The 25,316-nt window shown below is 35.2% G+C and overlaps 1 protein-coding gene across 2 annotated transcripts in view; it reads right to left on the bottom strand.

Annotated features, from left to right (window-relative positions):
- IPO7 (importin 7) overlaps window positions 1–16,212 on the bottom strand; it is a 64,398-nt gene extending 48,186 nt beyond the window's left edge. For both annotated transcript variants that reach the window (XM_036892325.2, XM_057507355.1), the window contains exons 1-2: window positions 15,974–16,212; window positions 1,496–1,577 (exon numbers count right to left, since the gene is read on the bottom strand). In XM_036892325.2, the coding sequence (XP_036748220.2) occupies window positions 1,496–1,577; window positions 15,974–16,057 (166 nt within the window). In that variant the 5' untranslated portion in view covers window positions 16,058–16,212. The remainder of the gene's footprint in view (window positions 1–1,495; window positions 1,578–15,973) is intronic.
- Between the last annotated feature and the right edge of the window lie 9,104 nt (window positions 16,213–25,316).

Genomic DNA, 25,316 nt, shown 5'->3' with positions numbered 1-25,316 from the left:
GTAACCTCTTGTCCCTTCTTGGAATCTGTGAGTCTGCTGCTGTTTTGTTACAAGGATTTAATTTTTAAAGTAATGATCATATTTTAAAACTTTTGACCAATTCCATAGTTGGGCTGCTTCTGTTTTTGTACATACTAACAAACAACCTTTAGTACAATTTAATTTTGCTAATACATATAATCAAGTATCTAAAACATGTTATGGTCCCTCCTAAATGCCAAACTTACAACATCTTGGTAAAAAATTGAGATTTAAATGCAAAGATTCTTATCTAAAAAATAACCAAGTAGAAAAATGTCAATTTCACCAGTAAAAGAGAAATGACAATTAAAATAATCAAAGGAACCTTTTTCTACATAATTGGAAAATTTTAAAAGATTTACTGCTGACCATAATCCAGTGAAATCACTGTATTTTATGGGTACAAAAAGTGCTCCATTATTGTTACTTATATATACCAATTAAAAAAAATCATAAACAAAGTACATTCATTTACTAAGTACCTTCAGGATCTGCAAATAAAGTAACAAGACATTAAAAATGTGAATCCATTATTTTGCATACTAACAGATAATATCAGTAGTGTACCACATTTTCAGACTTTATTTGGTATTGAAGGAATTGTTCAATATATTGCTGAAACCAGAAATAAGATATACAGTATTCCCCCAGCCCCCACACCCATTCAAGGCTTTGCTTTCCAGTTTTGGTTACCCATGGTCAAACAGGATCCAGAAAGAGGTGATCCTCCTGACTAATCATCAATGGTCAACAGGAGCCTAATGTCATGTCATAATGCCTACGTCATTCATCTCATTTCATCTTATTACCTCACATTATCTCAAGAAGGGTGAGTACAGTACACTAAGATATTTTGAGACAGGGAAAGAAAGCCCACATTCGTACAACTTTTATTATTCATACAACACTATATTTTTATAATTGTACTATTTTATCATTAGTTTAATTGTTGTTAATCTCTTACTGTGCGTAATTATAAATTAAACTTCATCACAGGTACATATGTATAGGAAAAAACAGAACAGCATTTATAGGGTTCAGCACTACCTGCAGTATCAAATATCCATCCACTAAGGGTCTTGGGAAGTATCACTGCAGATAAGGGGGACTTAACATATTAATTTTTAAATGGCTAAAGTAAAAGAGTAAAAGCATAAGCACAAAAGCTGTTTCTAAGATACACACCTCTGCATAAACAAAGAGATGTGTATCTTAGATTCATCCATCAGAAAGGGAAACAGGGAATAGACATAATCTTTTATAAACCCAATCGATTTCTTAATTCAACTGAATAACACATTCCTTTAAACTCTGCCACCAAATACCAAGGCACTTGCTGTCTGTAGTAAACACACAAGGGTAAACCAATTTCCAGGGAAGAAAAATCACTGAATGGCCATCCCAAGATATTTCTGCTATTCATTTTTAACAACATAATTTACATACACCCAAAAAAGTAATTCAGGAAACTTGCCTGCCTGTCTCACAGGTAAATCCAGTTGTTCCGACATAGTAATCTGAAGCAGTGTTGAAACAAAATTCAGAGATTTGTGTGCCTACAAACAAACAAAAAAAATACGTTTTAAGTTTCTGCAAATAAATATCCTCAGGTCTATTCCACTGTGTGGCTGGCACAAAGGCTCTCTGTTAGTTGGTCTCAGCTTTATTTCCTATCACTTAACTATAATAAGCTCAAAAGAAATGGATAACCTTACTCCTCAAACATTCTGGACGTTTGCATTTGCTGGCACACTGCTGCACTTCCCATTTAGCCCTACTTGCATTCTTACCCTACATTGGTGGCAGCAGCTCAAAAACACTATCCTCTCCAATTTCCCCAAATCAGTAATAACTTCCCCACAAAGATGTTCTATTATGTGGCTAGACACAAACTAAATCAGTAAAAATTAACAGCCTGGGGGATGGTTTCCAAGGTGCTAATAATGTTTTACTTCTTAATATGGCCATTTATATATGCATGTTCACTGTGTGAAAACTAATCAACTGGACCCTTAAGATCACTTTTCTGTATGAATGTTATATTTCAATGGAAAATTAAAAACCAATAGCTATGAAATACAGCAAAAGCAGAATATAAACTATACAACCTAATAAACATATTTATATGACTGTACAATGCAACATATACAAAGAAGAATGACATACCAAAAATGCTAACATAGTTATCTCTAGGGTGGTGGGATTACAGAGGAGCTGTTCTTTCTACATTTTCTAATTTCCTAATTTTGTATTATGGACCTGGGTCACTTACATTAAGTACAAAAAAGTTACTTAATGATTCCTAAATTTGTCATATTTGCTTCTTGTTTTTTTAAAAACTGAACATTGAAGTTAAATCCCTTCTTATATGCTTTCTCAGTTTATTTCTCTCTTTCCCGATAACCACCACCTATGTCAACTCCTCTCGGTCCAAGTTTTAGTATTTTCTGCACATGTTCACATGAACAACAATGGTTATTATTTTAGTTTCCTCTTTATAGACCTTCCCTCCAAACATTCTATCAACACATCTTTGAAAAATTTCCCTTTGGATATAAAAAATTTCTTCTACATTAGAACCTAAAGATACTTTATTCAGTCACTCCAACAATTATTTACTTAGGTGTTCTTGGTGCAAGACTCTGACAGGACCTGAGAATAAAGGGTTAAACAAGACAACAACGCTCTAGGACCTCTCGGAAACTTAAGAGTTTAGTGAAAGAAAATAAGATAATCAAACAGGTAATTGAAATAAAGTATAATGGGAGAAGTAGAGAATGCTATGGAAGAATCAAAAGGAGAAGTTTCCTAACCCAGAAGTAATGCTTAAGTTTAAGACCTGAAAAGGAGTAGTTAGGTGGATGAAGGGGAGGTATTTGCCCTTCCCTCCTATTCTAAATAGATCTGAACAGTTAACTGCTATCACTTTCTCCAAACATCCTTCCACGTAATTCAATTCATACACCACTTTTCCTGGTCCCTTCTCAGTGTTTGCTGGTTTCTTATCCTATTTAATCTATAAATGCTAGAACTGGTGTCACAATTCAGTCATAGGCCATCTTTTCCACTACCCAGCTGATTTCATCCAACCCATCTTTACTACTACCTACAGGTCAAATATGTTATTTCCAGCCCAGATCCCTCTAACAGACCTTATTTAACATGCCTACCTTCATTATTTCACAGGCTTCTCAAATTTATCATGTTCAAAGCATCTTTTCCCCCCAAAGCTGTGACTCTACTTCCTTGGGCCCCCTCTCCCAACCATTCTCATCACTATCCTGTTATTCATGTCTGAAACCTTTATGTAATCTTTAATACCTCCCTCTTCATCCCAATTCAATACATGATGCCCTGTCAATTCTACGTCCAAAATGTGTGCATAAGTAGCAAGTAACATTATTTACTTTCTCCATTTCCATCAACACCAGTCTAGTCCAAGTGACTATACTGTCCCTGACTCCTTGCAACCATTCTCCATTTAGCAGCTAATGATCTTGAAAATTGTACACTAATCCCCCTTAATCAAACCTTTTACCAACTTCCTCTATTTCCCATAGTCTATAAGGCCCTACATTATCTTGCCCCAACCAATTTCTTCAGTCTTATTTATAGAAATTTTCTAACCCCTCACTGCCCCACCTTACCAGCCTACTGTAGGTTCTTTAAACAACATAAGGCCCATTTCAGAATCTTTGCACATGCTATGACTTTCTACCTACAATACTACTCTCTCCAATGATCCACCAGAGTTAACTGGTTCACATACTCACATTCTTTGAGCCTCAGCTTAAACATTTCCTTAGAAGCCTTTCTTGACTATCACTCAAGCTAAAGTAAGGCTTTCTATTATTCTCATATAATATCTGTTTTTTTTTCTTTCATAACATTTATTACACATTTGTAATTATTGCATTTGTAGACTGACTTTATGTCTGCCTTTCCCATTAATTAGGCTTTAAACTTCACTGAGAACAACGACTGTATTGTTTGCACATCCAGTTCCTCATATGATTTTTAAATGAATTTTACTGAATGAATCAACAACAAAAGCCTTGGAAGTAGCTGTGACTACCCAGGCAATTTAGAGTGAAAAAGGGCATATATATTTAAGGGGCAGACAGATGAGCCCACAAAGAATACTACTAACCAATTATTACTACGGCACTGTTTAGGCCATCTATATTATAAGAGTATATACCTTACCTCCTGCACCAAAATGTGAACTACAGAAATGGACTGCTAGAATAAACAGTCTTTGGTTATAAAGAAAAGTGATGCCACCTCCTACATTTTTAAGTCTTGAGCAAGTTGATTCAGCAAGTCTTAGTCACACACAAAAAACTGGTATAACAAAATCTACCTCACAGGATAGCTGTAGGAATAAATACAGTACGGAAAATATTTTAGCAAATATCAAGACATAACAAATATTGTTGATAATATATTCATATACAGCAGAATCTCATCTTTTCTCAGAGTATGTTCTAGAGTTAGGACATAAGAATATTGCCAAATGACTTTTCAGCTCCTTAAAATCACCCATAAAATACAGCATATGTTGTTTAATCCACAGTTAACTATCGAATCTACAGTTAATCTCTTCTGAGGTCCCAATACTGCAGTTTTTCCTTCTGCATTGAGAAAGACTGCTGTCTACGACTGGGACGCCAAATGAAATTGTTGCTTTATGTTTCGGAGTCACGTTAAAGCAACAAAAACCATGACAGCCACCACTGCTTCTGTTGGCTGAACACACAGCTACAAATAAGTTCAAAGTGAGCATATGCCACTCACTGTATCACCCTTAAAAAAAGGAAATACTCAATAGATGTTACATTAGCAAAGAACCTTTATCAATTTCTTACTTCTTTATCAACTTCTAAATATAAAAAATAAACCCAGAAGAATACTTGAAGGAAACCAAGGTAAATATTTTTATCATCTCGTGGGGAAAACCTAAGCATGACACCAAAGGCTGAAAGCCATAAAGTAGCTTTAGTGTCAGTAGATAAAAAGTAAAACTTTTATATGGCTGCCCCTCAACAGTATAAGTAAAAAAAAAAAGGAAAACACAACACTTGGGGAAGAGTTCACCACTCCCTCCATAACAAAAACTAGCAAATATGTGCAGGCAAATTACAAAATTAGTACAAGTGGACAGGACAGTCCTACCCCAGAATATATACAATATACAATATGCCAAAGTGCTGGTGAGGATGTGAAAAAAATGGAACTCAAAGAGTACTGGTGGACAGTATAAAATGGTACAACCATATTCAAAACTGCACCTTCTAACAAGTACCTACCTTACAACCTAGCAATTTCACCCTTATATACGCAAAAGAAACAAATTCTTATGTCTACCATAATACCTGTTTGCTGACGAGTGGATCTAAAACCAAACTGGTTAATTCATATAATACTATACAGTAACTTAAAAAAATAAAGCCAACCTGAAGAACCAAGGAATGTATTATGAGTCTCAAAAACACGTTGAGAAAAAAGCCAGACTACCTGGGTACATACCACATGATTCTATTTATATGAAGTTCAAGGAAAGGCAAATCTAATCTACAGTTAACAGAAGTCAGAATAATGGTAATCTGAAGGAGGAAAGGTTTGATTGGGAAGAGTATCAAGGGAAAGATCTAAGCCAATAGAAATGTTATACATATTTTGTTCTGGATGGTGGTAAAAAATGACTTTGAGTTGTACATATTTTTGAGCTTTGTATTACATGTAATTAAAAAAAAGATCAACAAGACTCCTTTTACCTGAACATTCACAGCAGTGTTATTCATAGTACACCAAAAGTACAAACAACCCACATGTCCATCAATAGATGAATGGATAAGCAAAAAGTGGCAGTATCAATACATACAATGGATTATTATTCCATTAATAAAAAGAACGAAGTACTTTACAAGTCATGCTATAATATATATGAACCTTAAAAACATTATGCCATTTTTGAAGCCAGTCACATTGAAGCCAGTCACAAACGACTATACATTCTATGATTTCATTTGTATGAATATCTAGAACTGGCAAATCTATATAAATATAAAGTAGCTTAGGACTGGGGGCTTGTGGAGGGGAAGAGGGAGTGTTTGCTAATTGGTATGGAGTTTCTTCCTGGGGTGATGAAAATGTTCTTATGGGTTGCATAACTCTCAATATACTAAAAGCCACTGAACTGGATACTTTACATGGCTGAATTCAATAAAGTTATAAAAGAAATCAAAACAAACTATGAAAATAAGCATTTATGATTTTGTGACTATTATTTTAAGGCAATTTGACTGCTTCAGAAACATAAGTATAAATCTGAAAAGTACAATTGAGAAAAAAGTGTTACTTTCATACAGCTAAACTAGACTAAGGGTAGTAAGCACGAAAAGATATTTCTGTCAGAGGAAATAACAAAAGAAAACTCAACCTGGGACATCTATCTACTTGTACCATACAAATTTCCACCCAGCTGAAATCTCTAATGCAAGAAGCCTTTATCTCCTAAAGAAGGTAACAAATGGATTAAGCATTAAGTACTACATGCCAGAGACATCAGATTCTTAAGAAAACTGAGACAGAATGTAGATCAGCAATCGCCTGGGGCTGGGATAGGGGATTAACTATAAATCAGAAGGAGGGATTTTACTGGGTAATGGAAATGTTCTGAAACTACACTATGGTAATGGTTGTACAATGCAAAAAATCTACTAAAAAATCACAGATTTATACTTAAAACTGGTGAATTTTATGGTATGTAAATTATATCTCAATTTAAAGTTTAAAAATGGAAGAAAAAAACCCACCATGCATCTACAGCTATAAAACAGATCAACTGTTCAAATTAGGAAAGACCACTCTTCTAAACATTGAATAATCTCTTAACTTTCTGACATTTGTGGGCATAGCAAACTACCACATATTTAAAAGAATTTGTATCACATATTAACTATTATTATATTTATTATGATATATTTAGAAGATCTTTATATTATTATAGTTTAAAAAACTGAAGTAAAAAAGTTACTAGCATCAGTCTTTATCACAAAAACCCTTAAAATTTGAGTAATTATGGTATTTTTCTCAATGTTTGGCAAACATTGATACAGGCCTCAGAAGATGCTATCATCTTTTATATGAGTCTAAGTAGAAATGTTAACTTCTGGATGCTGGCACTAATTACAGGACTATCTTCAAGCCCCTGGCTTCTAGCAGTCAGGGATGGAACAAAATCAACAGATGGGTCATAATACATCATCAAGTAGAGCTAAAACTACTAATACTCAAGTTAAAAGCTGTTAACCATAACACAAAACTACCTTTCTAGACAACTTCTTACTTTCTCATTATTTGTCATCAACCCAGATAATTTGACATTCACCCTTAATCTATCTCAATAAAATTCTTCAATGGCCCAACTCCAACTCCTTTAACTCCCCTTCACTTACTGGTACTTACAGGGTGTCAGGCATTATAGAGACAACAGATTACCATCAAGTAGATTGGGAGATTAATTCTAATTGGACTAAGAGGTAACATCTTGAGTTAGACCCTAAAGGACTTAAACCTACAGAGATGGGGAGAAAAGATTTTTGAAAGAAAATGAAGGATGGTTTATGTTAAAAAGAATTATTAGGAGAATCAAAGACAATTGTGGAAGATAAAACTGAAATAGGTAAATTGTGATCACATAAAGATCTAATAAGTATGAGCTTTTTAAAAAGTTCTACATGATCAGGTCTATGCTGTGGGAAGATAAGGTCTTGAAGCAGTATTAAGGATGTAATTCTAGGACAGATAACTATAAACATCACAGGTGAAACACGATTATTACAACAGTTAATAATAGCTGTGAAAAACTTTTACTTCACAGGCAGCTTTCCCCACTCCTCCCAAAAAGACTAATGTTCTTACAAAAGAAAAATATATATATATATCCCACATAAACAATTTACCCCTGACCCTACTACACTTTTAACCTGCAATCTTATCCCCACTCCTTACTAGCACCTTACTAGCACTGCAATCACCAACCCTGTAAGGAGAAATTGCTCTCTCTGAGGTTACTAGCATTTTAAAGCTTTTTCCCCCAAAGCTTTTAACTTAGAAATGTCAACAATTCTTTCTTTTCCTAATAGCTTTTAACTTTTTATGAAAGTAATTCATGTTCACTAGTAGCAATTTAATGAAATTCATATAAGAAATAAGGAAACTAAATTACAACCAAATCTACTTATTTGAAATTCCTTTTCTTGGCTTCTTCCTACTTTTGTGCCTAATTTTCCTTTTCCTATGTTTCACAAGTCCCCAAAACAGGTACAGCCAAAAGCGTAGCCCTCCAGCCCACCCCACACCTATGAACCACACTCCCCCTTCCTCTCAATTAACCTACAGAAGAAAAATCACTTTTCCATTGCTTCTCTTTCCTGAACTTCAGTCCCACATTTCCAATACCCCACCAGTGTCTCCTTGATGTTTACCATCTCCTAAAACCAGACTTTAAATCTTAAGTCATGTTGTCTCCAGTTATCAGTTTCCCCTCTAGACCCACATTTTCCAATGTAATCACCTGTTGTCAATATCTCTTAAAGCTAACTTTTTTTTTTTGAGAGGGCATCTCTCATATTTATTGATCAAATGGTTGTTAACAACAATAAAATTATGTATAGGGGACTCAATGCACAATCATTAATCAACCCCAAGCCTAATTCTCAACAGTCTCCAATCTTCTGAAGCATAACAAACAAGTTCTTACATGGTGAACAGTGCAAGGGCAGTCATCACAGAAACTTTCGGTTTTGATCACGCATCATGAACTATAAACAATCAGGTCAAATATGATTACTCGTTGATTTTTATACTTGATTTATATGTGAATCCCACATTTCTTCCTTATTATTAGTATTATTATTTTTAATAAAATGCTGAAGTGGTAGGTAGATGCAAGATAAAGGTAGAAAACATAGTTTAGTGCTGTTAAGAGGGCAAATGTAGATGATCAGGTGTGTGCCTATAGACTAAGTATTAATCCAAGCTAGACAAGGGCAACAAAACATCCACAGATGCAGATTTCTCTCAAAACAGGGGGGGTGAGGTTCTAAGCCTCACCTCTGTTGATCCCCAATTTCTCACCTGATGGCCCCCCTGCGACTGTGCCTGTCTTAGGTTGTTCCTCCCTTGTGGAATCTTACCCGTCTCTGGCTAACCAGTCATCTTCCGGGGCCATACAGGGAAATGTAAAGTTGGTAAGTGAGAGAGAAGCAATATTGTTTGAAAAGGTTAGCTTTTTACTTTAAAGCTAACTTTTTAAGAGGTAACTTTATCTCTCTCCATTGGAATGCAACCAAAGAGACTTTCAATAGCTACTGCACTTTACACCACTTATAGAGACAGAGATTAAAGGGCACTGTGACATTAGAGTTTACATAAAATGAATACAAACAAATAATTTCAAGAACCAAGGGATTTCTAACTTTTCTGCTTTACTAAAGAATTTGACAAAGGCAAATGCTGTATCTATTTTACCTACATGAAATATGAAGCACAGTGAGGTTAAGTCATCATGGTAGGAGAATCAAGAACAGGCTGAAGTTCTCCACTGTGTCCTGCCTTTCATCAAATAAAAGTAATACTTAAATGCTTTCCAACTAAGGATTTTAAAAGAATTAATAATGAATTACTTAGTAAACAAATGAAAAAACCCACTTTAAATCACACTCATCATTAATGTGCCACTGACAGAAACAAATTAAAATGATATATGCATCTACTATATTTGAAAAAGAAAACTGTTTTCTTACAAATAATATATGATGTTAACTTAACTTTCTTTTAGATCTCTAACACATGGTGTCACTGAATAACTTCCAAACATCCAAAGTATCCAGGGACTTTGCCTCTTCCAAATTCAAAACAGTATCTACTTCACCATATTCCTAATTAAGGAATGGTACCTGTTCAGTCTACAGACTACCCTTGTCCTCCAGAAATATACATTATATTCTCATAAATATTTTGCTAAGTTTCTAGACATGCCAAATTGTCCTATAAACAGGCTGTCATTTTGCATTTTTGAAGACCCAAGATTTTTTCATTAACATTTCTTAAATACCCTTTTCCTCCAGAAATATATATTATATTCTCATATTTTGCTAAGTTTCTGCACATGCCGAATTGTCCTATAAACAGGCTATAATTTTGCATTTTTGAAGACCCAAGATTTTCATTAACATTTCTTAAATCTTTTAATAAAATGAAATCAAATTAACCATTTACAAATGAAACATTATTTACAGTAGTAACAGCAACCATATGTGAAGATCCCTAGAAGTTACTTAGGGTAGTTCATAACTTTAAAAGATAAACACAAAATACCAAGAAGTTCATCAAAGCTAAGTCCACTTACTTTTTCAATGAAGTGTGTGAGAAAGCACCTCTGCCTAACATAACTATAACTGCTTTACAGCATATTAAGCTTAGGAAATGAGGGTTTAAAAGGTTCCTAGGTAAGCCTTCTAATTTCACGTAGGGCATTTTTCTTGGCTGCAAGTATAAGAAAGGAGGGAATATTGAGGCTTGAGATCATATCCGCCTTAACCAAAGTAAGATTTAATACTTTTCTCATCCAAGACTTACACATCACTCTCTTATAGTCCTGACCACATGCATTATGAGGTTTGTGTTGACATGGAGCTTCAGAAAAGCAGGAATCATGAATTTCTTTGCATTAGCCACTTAGCTCAGTGCCTAGCACAAAGACATCTGCTATTAAATGAACCAGACTGGAACTGTCATTCAAAATAAATATTTCAAAAAGAAAGTTTTCCTGACATTACATTTATAACTTCAGTTCAAATGTAAGCTTCATGAGAGGCCAGGACTTTGTCTTGTGTACAGTAATGGATCCCCATGATCAAAAATAGAAATAGTATTTGCCACATGGTAGATACTCAAAGTTTTTTTCAAGTACTTAAAAAATAAACAATTATTTGTTGAGTACGTACCCTCAGCTAATATCGCAGTTAAGAAAAATGAAAAAAAATCTTGATTTAAAAATTTTATTTGCAATGGAGATAAATTCAAGTTCAATGAACTTTTTAGAGTAGAAGAGGGAGGTAGGTCATCAAGTTCAAATAAAATTAAAATAAAATGTAAGGAGGGACATAAGACTAGGAGTGTTTTGAGTTCACACAGTACCACAGAAAGTCAAAGTAGGAAGAGATGGCATTTTAGATAGGATTGATGAGATTTATGGATAGGAAGTTTTAGGTGCTAAGAGCTTAACTGGAAGAATGAGTGGTATGAATAAAGGTTTGCATATTGAATGTTTCCACCAAAGAACACTGGCAGCCAAAACAGAAAGAGAGCAGAGAGACTGTTGTCTATTATAAAAATCTGCCAAAAACCTTCAGAGATGTTTTATCTTTAGATCTTAGAAAAAAGAAACAAGTTTTTCTGAGAACATGTGTGTGTATAGTGTATACATGTAGAAATTACAGTCTTTGTATCCCCAAGAATAGTCTCTGGAACATAATATATATACAATGTTGAATTAATAAATACCAAATGTCACATATTTTAGACTACCTAAACAAATTTTTTTAAAGTGTACTTCTAGATATAAGTAAGTCAGTCTTAAAGTATAGAATTTAAATGAGAAGTGTCAGATCCCTATAACACAAATCTAGAGTCATTCTTAACAATTTCTATTATTCAAGTCCTTACTTCTCTTTGCATTCAATACTTAGAGAGAACCTATAATGTGCCAGGCACTGTGCTTATAATTGTGCCCATTTTCATGTTATAATAATGCTATGCTATCTACTGGTGATGTCAGTGGCCAAAGAATATGTATCTGTGTTCTTTCTCCATTAGTGCTGGCCATTTTCCACTGAGATGTACAACTACTGAATTAGTAGACTAAGATGGGAAATAAAATCTATGGCATATTGGACTGGTTTATCAATTGGCACTTATGAATAGTTCAAATAATCTGGAGAGAATTTAGCAGATGCCAAACACTTTACAAAAATATTTTGTACGCATCATCTCATTCAAACCACTAACACAATGACATACACATTATTACTAACTTTCATTTTATACATAAAGAAAATGATGCTTAGCTTTTGTAGATACCCCAGCTGGTATAAAACTCTCCAGCAGTTTACAAAAACAAATGACCAAGGGGGTTTTCAATTTATATCCAAGACTACTTATATTTTTTTTAATTAAGGTATCATTGATATACAATCTTATGAAGTTTTCACATGAGCAACACTGTGTTTTCAACTTTCACTCATATTATCAATTCCCTACCCAACCCCACTGCAGTCAATGTCTATCAGCCTAGTGCTATGGAGTCATTACTTGTCTTCTCTCTGACCTACCTATATTGTGAGTGCTAATTATAATGCCCCTTAATCCCCTTCTCCCTCCCTCCCCACCTACCCTCCTCAAACCGTTCCCTTTGGTAACTGCTAATCCCTTCTTAGAGTCTGTGAATCTGCTGCTGTTTTGTTCCTTCAGTTTTGCTGCATTGTTACACTCCACAAACGAGTGAAATCATTTGGTACTTGTCTTTCTCTGCCTGGCTTATTTCACTGAGTATACCATCTAGCTCCATCCATGTTGTGGCAAATTGTAGGATTTGTTGTCTTTTTATGGCTGAATAATATTCCATTGTGTATATGCACCACCATTTCTTTATCCATTCATCTACTGATGGACACAGATTGCTTCCATATCTTGACTATTGTAAATAGTGCTGCGAAAAACATAGGGGTGCATATGTCTTTTTGAATCAGGGATCTTGTTTTCTTCAGATAAATTCCTAGGAGTGGAATTACTGGGTCAAACAGTATTTCTATTTTAGTTTTTTGAGGAAACTCCACATTGCTTTCTACAATGGTTGAACTAATTTACATTTCCACCAACAGTACTACTTGTATTTTTTAATGGTTTTCTCTAGTCTTTGAGGCAAAGCTTGTTACATGAAGATATTTTTTAACTTGGGACATGATGATGAATTCCAAAATTATAATGAAGTATCAAAAAAAAAGGATCAAAATCATAACATACTACACACTAAGTCAGTGCAGAATACTAAGTCAGCTGTATCTAGAAAATACCTGCCAAAGAGAGTCCTAACTATGGGTCTCTAAACCATCTAATGGAACTTTCTAAATTTTATCTATATGTAATATAAAAACATATTAATACCCTAAAAATCCTTGAAGTGGGTGGTGGTACAACAGAGCTAAAGCCTATACTGTATTTTATTATAACAGGAAGTCAGTAAAGTCTAACACTGAGAAATCAAAGAATTGCAGCAACAAGACAAAAATTAATGGCCTCATGAAACTCAGTAATTATACTAGGGAGAACAGTAAGTAAAATATGTATAGTAAGTCAGTACTATAGAGGAAATTAAGCAAGTGAAGGGAGATGGGGAATGTGGTAGTCAAGTAACTCCTGAGTGATATGGAGACAGCTGAACAGTGATAGTGAGAGAGAGTAAGCATGGGAGATGACAGAGTAAAAGGGGGCCCAAGCAGATGAACAGTTAAATGCAATCACTCTGAGAGGCAGAAGCACTTTTCTTTTGTTTTTAACTATCTGCACTATAATACTTTGATAACATTTACAATTTTCACAGATTGAGCTGAAGACATCCATTCAAATGTCGATCTTTTTCTTTTAACTAAACAAACTAAAACAAAGCATCAACTGAATGAGACATCATGGAATGACTGGTTCATCCTATGTTATCCAAAGCAAGAAAAGCCGACCAGAAATAAAATGTTACTTCCTCATTCTTACTACAGTCAAGCTTCTTCCAAGACTTTTTGAAATCTATTTCCTGAATCAAAATTCTGCCACAAAAAGTTAAAGCAAAACGTATTCAATTGGAAGCTCTTCACTGAAATGGAATGAAGATTAGAGATCAGAGTATTCTATCAATAGAAAATTTACCTTAGGAAGATTACTCAAAATTTTAGGTGTAATAATTAAAAGAAATTTGCAAAATGCAAACAGCTAATAATCACAGAAATACAGGCCAGATACCAAATTTTTTTGGCAGAAAAGATAAGCAGTGTTCATTATTCCAGGGTGTTCTAAAACCATAATAGCAGCTTAACAGTTAAGTATAAAAATGCTTTGAATACTATTTTGATTATTTATCTTCCAAAAACTAGCTTGTGAAATACCCCAGCTCTCTATTACATGTCAATGTCTATAACTAGATATTCAATACCTGTTTGACAAATAAATGAATTTCAAATTTACAGGAAGTATTACTTATCCAATTTTTCTACAAAGGAACTTTCAAATAATTTGTACATTAAAAATCACATGAAAGTATGTTTAGCCAAAATAATGTGTTCTTAGATCAAGATCAAGGTAGAAATCACTAAGACTAAACTTGTAGAATGTCTATACTTACACATGCATTAATACTTCATAAAATGATTTCCACTATCACAAAAGGGATCCATAACTTTCTCTACAGTTCAGTAATGGTTAAAAGTGGAAAAATGTTTCAATTCACTATTTTATATCCAAAAGAAAACTAAGCTCCTCCCCCAAGGTGACTTTGAACTTAAGAGCATCTTAGTTTAATCTAATGATGGTTCATTTACATATAGATACAACTCTTCTTTTTAAAAAAATTACATTTAATTTGTCTAAACTCTGTGGGTGGTCTTAAAGTATAACATCTTTGAAGACAGAGATCTCTAAAACAGCACTGTACAGTGAAGGTGTTCAACAGGAACACTGTGGCTTCTAATAAGTCAATACAACTAACGTTTTTTGATGATTTACCTACTAGCTAAGAGAAGCATAAAATAAGTGAATTCCTAAAGAGGGATTTTTTTACATTTAAAAAATGTACAGTAAACCTCACTAAAGCTGACAAATTCAGTAGTACACCAAAAGAAAATTAACTGGCACAGGAAGTTAGAGCGGCCCCTTTAAGTACCCTTTAAAATACTAAAATATAGCAAGTCGCAGAAATTTATAAACAAAGAGTGAAACTGGAGGTAGTAAATATACCCACATAATAAGATTGTTTCCCAAGGAGTGATTCCCCCAAAATAAGGGAATATTGAAAACAACCCTCAGCGAGTTGACAGAGCTTTGGCACGTTTCACAGCACTGACTTACTTTGTCTCACCTGACCATCACAGCAACACTGTGGCCTAATTTTATGAATGGGGAAAAACTCAGCATGAAAAGGTTAGTGACTTGTCCAAGGTCAGGCAAGAAATCGGTGGTTCAGCTCTGCCTAGAAGGGTGCACTTCACATGACACTTTCCACTACATAGCCTGCCTCCCCGACTGTAGCATTTTTTGAATAGAAGAGCAATCAGGCTCATTTGGATATCCCGCACTACCCTCGCCCTGCCTAAGAGGCGGGGGTTTGCCTCTGAAAGCTTTCAGCTGAAGAGGATAAAGTTGTGCAGGTGACTGATCAGCTCACTGAAGTGACAAGCTGACAGGCGCAGCCCCCAACGGACCAGTTCTACATTCCCAAGAGTCCCTCCAAACCCAGCGCCAACTAGACTGCTCCCGGAAATGTCTGAAAAACCTCCTAGTGAGTTTCGCCCCCTCCTGGGCGCGATGAACGAGCTGGGAATGAGCCAGAGGGCGGCCGGCCACCCGAGCCAGCCATGTGTCCAGCCCGTCACGCCCGCCTCGCCACAGCCGGTTCCTCATGCCTCGACCGCAGCCAGAGGCCCAGCTCAGGATCTGACCCAAAGGCTGCCTTGGCTGCCACCACCACCGCAGCAGCCTGAAGCGCCCCGGCGTGGCACTAGCCGTCAGATCACCGCCCCACCCCTCCAGTTGGACCCCTCAGCGACGCCGTCCGCGCCTCTGCCCAGGCCCGGAGGGCTCGGCCTGCCAGTTCGTCCGTTCGCCCGCCCGGCGTCCTTACTTCATTGAGCTGGCGCTCCGCGGCCTCACGCAGGGCTGGGTCCATGGTGCCCCGCAGGGCCTCGATAATGGTATTGGGGTCCATCGCGGCGCGCACTCGGTCAAACCCGCGGCTCGGGTGCTACTGGGCCAGGAATAGCGCCGCTCTGCGCACATGGACCTGCCGCGCTCCGCAGCGGCAACCGGCGCGAAAGGAAAGAGAAGCGCCAAGGTCCCGGATAGAACCTCTTCTCCTCGGCTTGGAGGCGGGAGATGCTCCAGCCACTTCCTGTCGGCGCGTCCGCGGAGCACCTTGGGAGATGTAGTCTACCTGTGCGGTCCGCTGCGCACGTGGCCCTGAGCTGTCGCCCCTACTATTGAAAAAGTCTTGCTATTCAGAAAGTAACCACAGAAAGAAAATTAAAACCATTACAAAGGTTGTACTTGATAATATGCCTATGGCGACGATAGGTGAATCTGATGAAATCCATTGCTAGTTGCTATGTAATTAAGGAAACCTTTTGAAAAGAAATTTGAGGTGTTTCTAGATGCCATAAAAATGTTTATGATCTCTGACCCAAGTAATCCCATTCACGAGACTTTCCTAAGGATAACACAAATGACTGAATGACCTTGATGTGTGAAAGGTATTTATCACATTACACATTTATAATACGTAATATTTACCATTTACCAAATGGTAAAATTATGGCTTTATACTGAGTATCCAAATTTTGGCAGGAACTTCTAAATGCAGAATAAAAACATAATCCCTATTAAAACCCATCTTCTTTAAAACAGTTAAAGAAAGAGTTCCAGAAAGATTAAATAACTTGCCCAAGGTCACTTAGCTATTCATAAGACATTCACCTAGGATTTGAAACCCAGGATGTTTCTGTTTTCATAGTTTTCATTTTCTCCACTGAATCACTGTGCCTCTCAAAAGAAATGTAGGACAATATAGGAATGGTTAAGCAAATTACAATAATCTAAGTAAATCTTTCACATTACATTACAAATTACAAATTACAAATATTATATACCTTGTAACAAAACAAAACATTTATGTTAGGATATGGACAAAGACTGGCAAACAAGGCTGTCAAGTAAAAGAGACTGATATTCTAGTAAAGTGAGATTTTGAGTAATATCCTTTCATACCTGTGTGTGCTCAATAAATAAATGTGTGAATATTAAAGGAAAAACTGCTCTGTTAGTAGACATGAGGTAACTTTAATTCACCCTTCCATCCCAATTCCCAGTGCCACAGCCAATATAGGTATCTATAACTCCTCCGGCAAGGTTAGTCTGAGGAATTCAGAAAAGTAGAAAACATAGGGTTTCAGACTTGATTTTAAACTGGGATGGGATTAGACAAAAATCAAGAAGAGATAAAGAACAATGCAAGGGTGATTTGGTTAATTAATCTTACAAACAATGGTTTTATTGTTCAAACAGAAAAAAAACCATGTCTGGCTGCAGGGTAAGAAAGAGGAAAGAGGGGGTTCAAGGAGTGACAATAATAGCTAGAAGAAAAGGGAATGGAAAGAATTAACCTTCCCTTTATATCCCTCCACTGGAGGTTTCTGTGAGTGAACAACAATGACAAAGGCATTTTAAGGCCCAGACTGAGCCTCACTGGATTTTGTCAGGATATCCCATAATAACTGAAACCCAACACATTCTATAATTCTTATTAGGCCTTTTTCAGATATCCCAGACATTTTAGACAAAATTGTTCATGAAATTTAGTTTTTTCAAAAAGGTACTCATATTTGTAACTAAGTAGAATTCATTTTTACATCTTGGTAAGATTTTTGCTCTAAACAATTCAAAATGTAGGGGGTAACAAAAGACAAGGAAACTAAGAAAAAAAGCTATTGATTAAGTTCTGAGGCATGTACAAATTATGCTGCCTTGGGTAAAATTTATCTCACTGTCCCTCATTTTTTGTTTCCATCTGTAAAATTAATAAATAATCCTATCCCAAGCACCCAAAATTATTCTGAGAATTAAATGATGTTGGAAAGCACTTTGTAGTTATAAAGCTCAATACAGAAGTAATTGTTATTGGTACTAAGGAAAGGTCTGAAGAGAAAAGAAGATTAAGAGGGCAAGGAAGGAGAGTTAAAGAAAGTGAAGGTACAGGGACTTTCTGCAGAGCATCCTTCCCAGCAGCTATGCCTACACATTCAGCAGCTTGGTTCATATGTGTCTAAAGCTTAGTATATGCAAGGAAAGATAAAAGGCAGTCTTGTATTGAAATTGTGACATGCAGACATTTTTCTCTATTGTATTTCATTTAAGTACACTGACCTACAGAAAACAGAAGTTCATGTCCTAACCCATAGAAAAATTTTTAAAGATCAACTTAATCAAGACATAATTTACATAAAAGAGTTTTCATGAAGTTATATACCCATATACACCACTATGATCAACCTGTAGATTATCTGCATCAGCCGCTCCTAGTCAATCCTTACATGCTCAGCCCCATGCCTCATACAACCATTGGTGTGCTATCACTGTCAATTAGATTTATCTTTCCCAGAGTTTCATAAAAATAGAATAATTCAGTAAGTACTTTAGGTCTGGCTTTTTTTCAACGACAGTAGTGTTTCTGAGAATATTTTCATGATGTTGAGCATATCAGTAATTCTCTCCTTGTTGCTAAATGGTAGTCCATTAACTACACAATTATCTATTCATTTGTTGGTGGACTTTTGGGTCATTTCCAGTTTTTCTCTGAGGCTGATATGTGCATTAGTATACAAGTGTTTGTGTGGATATTTATTTTCATTTTTCTGGTAAACAGCTAAGAATAGGATGGCTGGTTTGTATGTGCATATGTAATTTTATAAGAAACTGCCGAATCATTTCTCAAATTGGTAGTACAATTTTATATTCCCACTAGGATTTTATGGGCATGGTTTCATACCTTCACCAACAGTTTGGATTCTCAATCTTTTTAAGTATATCTAGTGGAGTGAATATGTAGTGGTATGTCATTATGCATGTCATGCACAATAGACATTTCTCTGATGACTGATAATGCTGAGCATCCTTTAATGTGCTACTAGCCATTTGTTTCATCATTTGAAAATAATCTGTTTTTCTCATTTTAAAAATTGGGTTGTTAGCAATGGATTACTACTATTGAGTTATAAGATACTCTGGGTACAATTCTTTTTGTCAGATTCCTGTATTGTGAATATTTTCTTTCAGTTTGTGTCTTTTCATTTTCTTAAGTGGTCCTTCAAAAAGCAGTTGTCTATCATGAAAAGATGCTCCACATTGCTAGTCATCAGAGAAATGCAAATTAAAACCACAATGAGATATCACCTCACACCAGTAAGGATTGCCACCATCCAAAAGACAAACAACAACAAATGCTGGTGAGGTTGTGGAGAAACGGGAACCCTCCTACACTGCCAGTGGGAATATAAATTAGTTCAACCATTGTGGAAAGCAGTATGGAGGTTCCTCAAAAAGCTCAAAATAGAAATACCATTTGACCCAGGAATTCCACTTCTAGGAATTTACCCTAAGAATACAGCAGCCAAGTTTGAAAAAGACAGATGCACCCCTATGTTTATTGCAGCACTGTTTATAATAGCCAAGAAATGGAAGCAACCTAAGTGTCCATCAGTAGATGAATGGATAAAGAAGATGTGGTACATATACACAATGGAATATTATTCAGACATAAGAAGAAAACAAATCCTACCATCTGCAACAACATGGTTGGAGCTAGAGGGTATTATGTTCAGTGAAGTAAGCCAGGCGGAGAAAGACAATTACCAAATGATTTCACTCACATGTGGAGTATAAGAACAAAGAAAAAAACTGAAGGAACAAAACAGCAGCAGAATCACAGAATCCAAGAATGGACTAACAGTTACCAAAGGGAAAGGGACTAGGGAGGATGGATGGGAAGGGAGGGATAAGGGTGGGGAAAAAGAAAGGGGGAGTTACGATTAGCATGTATAATGTGTGGGGGGTATAGGGAGGGACATGCCAAACAGAGAAGTCAAGTAGTGACTCTATAGCATCTTACTACGCTGATGGACAGTGACTGTAATGGGGTTTGTGGGGGGGACTTGGTGAAGGGGGGAACCTAGTAAATATAATGTTCTTCATGTAATTGTAGATTAATGATACAAAAAAAAAGCAGTTGTCTATGAAGTCCAGTTTATTTATTGTTTCTTTTATAATTGTACCTTTTTTGTTCTATGTAAGAAATCTTTCCCACCACAATATTATAAGGATTTTCTCCTAGAAATTTTATAGTTTTTAGCATTTATGTTTTGGATCTATGATCCAGTTTGAGTTATTTTGTGTGAGTGTATATGGTGTGAGGTAAGAGTTTAATTGTTTCTGCATATGGATATCCAGTCAGTACACCACAATTTGTTAAAAAGCTTATCCTTTGACCATTGAATTACTTTCATCCCTTTGTTGAAAATCAATTGACCAAATATGGGTAGATATATGTTTGAACTCTCTATGCTATTCCATTGATGTATATATCTGTCCCTATGCCAATATCACAGTGCCTTGATTATGTAGCTTTCTAATAACTGTTTAAGTCAGGTAGTATAAATCCTCCAACTATATTAATCCTTTTCAAAATTGTTCAGACTATTTTAAGTTATTTACATTTCCAAATACGTTTGGAAAATCCAGTTTGTTAATTTATAGTTTTAAAAAGTCTGTTGGTCTTTTGATAAATATTGAATTTAATCTATACATCAATTTGGGTAAAATTAATATTGTAGGAATATTGACTCTTCTAATCCATAAACATGGTATATCCTCCAATTTAGATTTTTTAAAAATTTGTCTCAGTAATATTGTTAGTTCTCAATGTATAAACTTTGAATATATTTTCTTAAATGTATCTCTAAATATTTCACATTATTAGTGATATTTTAAAATACCATCTTCCAACTGTTTTTTGCTTATATCTAGAAATACAATTAATTTTTGTATTTTGACTTTGTATCCCGCAATCCTGCTTAACTAACTTACTGATTTTAGTAGTTTCTTTTCTAGGTTCCTTAGAAATTTCTGTTTATTTAATTAAGTCTTCTGCATATAAAAAACAGTTTTACTTTTTTGCCATTCTTTAGCCATAGGTTTTCATGAATTATTCTTATCAGTTTGAAAAGGTTCCCTTTTATTCCTAGTTTTCTTAGAGTACCATGAACAAGGTTTTAAATTCTGTCAAATATTTTTCTGGAGTTATTGATATTATCATATGGTTTTTCTTCACTATTCTGTTAATATGGTGACATATTACTTTCCTAGGATAAACCTCACTTGGTCATGGTGTACTACTATTTTACATATTGCTGGATTCAATTAGCTCTTTTTTTTTGAGGATATTTCCATCTGTCTTCGTGAGGAATATTGATCAGTAGTTTTCTTTTCCTAAATGGCTTTCCTTGGTTTTAGTATTAGAACAATGCTTGCCTCATAAAATGTACTCCTTCCTCCTATGTTTTCTGAAAGAATTTGTGTAGAATTGGTCTTATTTCTTTCTTACATATTTGGTAGAATTCATCTGAGGTATGGAGTTTTCTTTTTGGAACGATTTTGAATTATAAATATAAGTTTTGTAGATATTGGACTATTTTGATTTTCTACTTTTTCTTAAGTTAGTTTTGGTAGTTTATCTATCAAAGAATTTGCCCATTTCATTTGTCAAAGTTATTAACATAAGGTGGCTCATGACATTTATATATTATATATATATATATACTGCAGAGAGAGCAGGCAGTGATATCCTTTCTTTCATTATTTTAGTAATTTATGTGACATTTTGCCACTTCTTGCCATGTCTGGAAATTTTTTATTAGATGCTGGATATTGTGAATTTTGTGTTGTTGAGTCAGTGAATTTTCTTGTCTTTCTTTAATGAATGTTGGAATTTCTCTTAAGTTATTTGGGGTTCAGTATAACACTTTCAAGTCTTAAGGATACGTTGGCATTTATTAAAGGAATATTTTACAATATAACTAGGGTGTGGTCTTTTGGGGTTTCCACTGATGTCCTAAGTGATCAACAAAGTCTCTGTAGTCTGGCTGGTAGGAACTCTGGTGTCCAAGCCCTATGAGAAACCATCAGAGCCATGGAGTTTTCTTTTTGGAACTATTCAGCTCATAGCTTCCTGGTTACTATTTGCCCAATCTTTGAGGTTTCTCCCTATCTATAAACATCCTAATAACAAAGATTCTGGGGGGACTCCATGTAGATCTCTTGAGCTCTTTTCTGTACAGTCCCTTCCTTTCAGAAACCTACCCTGCTATTGCCATCAACTTTGGACTCCCTAACTTCACACTCTGTCTCCTCCATTCAGTGAGACCACAATGCTCTTTATGGGAAACCCCCTCATGTCCTATGGTCCAGATTTTGCCTTCCCAGACATAAACCTGGGGAAATTACAGGGCTTACCTCATTTGTTTTCTTTTTCTCAGGGATTACAATCCAAATCTCCTTTTTCTTTGAAGTCTGAAAACAGTTGTTTCACATATTTTGTCTAGCTTCTACTTGTTTAAAGTAGGAGATGTTCACTATTACTGTACACTATTCAGGGTAACCATTAGGATTGAAAGAGAAATCACATATCTGAATTATTCTTTTAACTCAGAATGGAAACATTTCCTTTTACCTGTCCCCTCATAAGAGAAATGTGACTTACTTTGCATAGTCCTTTAATATGGAGAGCCACATGTGAGGTAGCTTTGTTCCCAATACCCAGAAAATTCTGACCTGAGGTCAGATTACTCCATCTCCTAGGTTTGTGGTTAAGTATTTGATAACTTTCATTTTCTAGGAAGGCAATCTGCTTGAGAGCTGACCCAGAAACATTTAGCTTTTAACTGGCAAAAATTATTCTGGCCATCCATAGAGTTTCAATGACATTATGTTTTAGTCGAAGGAGCATTAGCCTCAAAGTCAAACCGATGTGCATTGAATTATGACTCTACAGCTTCATAACATTGACATGACTGAAGGCCTCATTTTTTTCTTTTGTAAAATAGAAACATAGCAGTTCTATCATTACATTTTTGTAAGATCACGTATATCAATCAATTAGCACAAGCCTTGACCAAAGAGCAAACTCAACAAATGGTAATTTGAACAGACACGGCAGCAAAGACCTACAGATGGCAAATAAGCATACGAAAAGATGCTCAACATCATATATCATTAGGGAATTGGAAATTAAAACAACAATGAAATGCCACTATACACCTATTAGAATGGCTAAAATCCAAGACACTGATGACACCAAATGCTAGTGAGAATGTAGAGCAACAGGAACTCTCATTCATTGCTGGTGGGAATGTAAAATGGTAAAGCCACCTTGGAAAAATTTAGCAGTTTCTTACAAATCTAAACATACTCCTACCATGTGATCCAGCAACAGCATTCCTTGGTATTTAGCTAAATAAACTGAACATGTATGTACAAACAAAAATCTGTGTGTGAATTTTTACTATAGTTTTATTCATCATTGCCCAAACTTGGAAGCAACCAAGATATCTTTCAATAGTGAGTGGATAAAAAAAACCATGCATCTATACAATGAAATATTACTCAGCAATAGAAAGAAATGAGCTATCAAACCACAAAAAGACATAAGGGAAACTTAAATTGCATATTGCTATGTCAAAAAAGCCAATGTGAAAAGACTATATATTATATGATTCTAACAATATGACATTCTGGAAAAGGCAAACTATGAAAAAAGTGGAAAGATTAGAGGTTGCAGGGGCTTGGGAGACAGAGAGAGAAATTAATCGGTAGAGCACAGGGAATTTTTAGGTAGTGAAACTATTCCATATTATACTGGAACAGTGGCTACAAGTCATTAAAAATTTGTCAAAACTCATAGAATGTACAACACAAAGTGTGAACCTTAATGTAAACTATGGACTTTAGTTAATATGTCAATATTGGCTCATCAGTTATAGCAGTTGCAACTTATGTAACTATAATTACTTATAGTTAGTTATAACTATTATAACTAGTGCAAAATATTAGTGTGGGGAACTAGGGAGGGGCAAAGGGAAATATGGGAGTTCTTTGTACCTTCTGTTCAGTTTTTCTATAAACTGCTCTAAAATATAAAAGTCAATTCAAAAAGCAAAAGTGATAAAGTGATAAAATTATATAAGTAGAGAACAAAGTGGTGATTATCAAGGGTTAGAGATAGTGGAGGAAAGGGGGGAAAAGAAGTCTTGTGGTTATAAAGGGGTAGCACAAGGGATATGTGGTGGTGGAATAGCTCTGTATCTTGACTGCAGAGGTGGTTACACAAATCAACACATGTGATAATATGACACAGAACTATATGCATACATTGTACCAATGTCCAATTCCTTGTTTTAATATAGTGCTAACATAAGATGTAATGGGGAAACTGGGTGAAGAGTATACAGGACTTCTCTGTACTATCTTTGCAACTTCCTCTAATCTATAATTGCATAATAACAAAAAGTCTTTTAAAGTAATAAATATCATAGCCAAGAGGTGTCTAAATAGACATGAACACTAAATGACATTTATTATCCTGGGTAGGATCCCAGAAAAGAAAAAAGACATTATGAAAAAATTGGACATCTGAATGATGGAGTACCAGTAATGTACCAGTAGTGGTTCATTAATTGTGACAAATGTACCATACTAATATAAAATATTAATAATAGGGGAAATTGGGTCTGGGATATAGGGGAACTTTCTGTTCTATCTTTGCAATAATTCTACAAATCTAAAACTATCTTAAAATAAAATTTTATTTAAAAATAAATAGTGGCAAACTAATAAGATACATAAATCCAAGTAAGTAGAAACTTATCCCAAAACATATAAAGAATTCCCACAAGTCAATTTTTTAAAGAAGATAGCTTTATTTAAAATTGTACAAGAATTTTAAATACATGTCTCATTAAAGAGAAAAATAAAACGGACAATAAATATTTTAAAAGATGTTCAACTTTGTTAGTCATCAAAGAAATGACAACCACCATAAGGTAGCATTGCTCATCCAAACAACATCTAATATTTAAATGATCAACAATACAAAGGGTTGGTTAATATGTGGAACAATTAGAACTCTCATGTTTGCAGGTGGAGTGTAATTTGGTACAATCACTGGGTAAACGTCTAGCAGTGTCTACTAAAACTAAGCATACATATAACCCTAGATATACACCCTAAAGAATTAGTGCTTATAAAATGGGTGTACAGGGCAAGTACCTCAACATAATAAAGGCCATATATGATAAGCCCACAGCCAACATCATACTGAACAGCAAGAAGCTGAAAGCTTTCCCTCTGAGATTGGGAACAAGACA

The sequence above is a fragment of the Manis pentadactyla genome, chromosome 9 (assembly GCF_030020395.1).
Source record: "Manis pentadactyla isolate mManPen7 chromosome 9, mManPen7.hap1, whole genome shotgun sequence".
Lineage (NCBI taxonomy): Eukaryota > Metazoa > Chordata > Mammalia > Pholidota > Manidae > Manis > Manis pentadactyla.
Note: the sequence above shows the minus strand (reverse complement) of the source record. Positions and strands in the feature narration are given on the sequence as shown.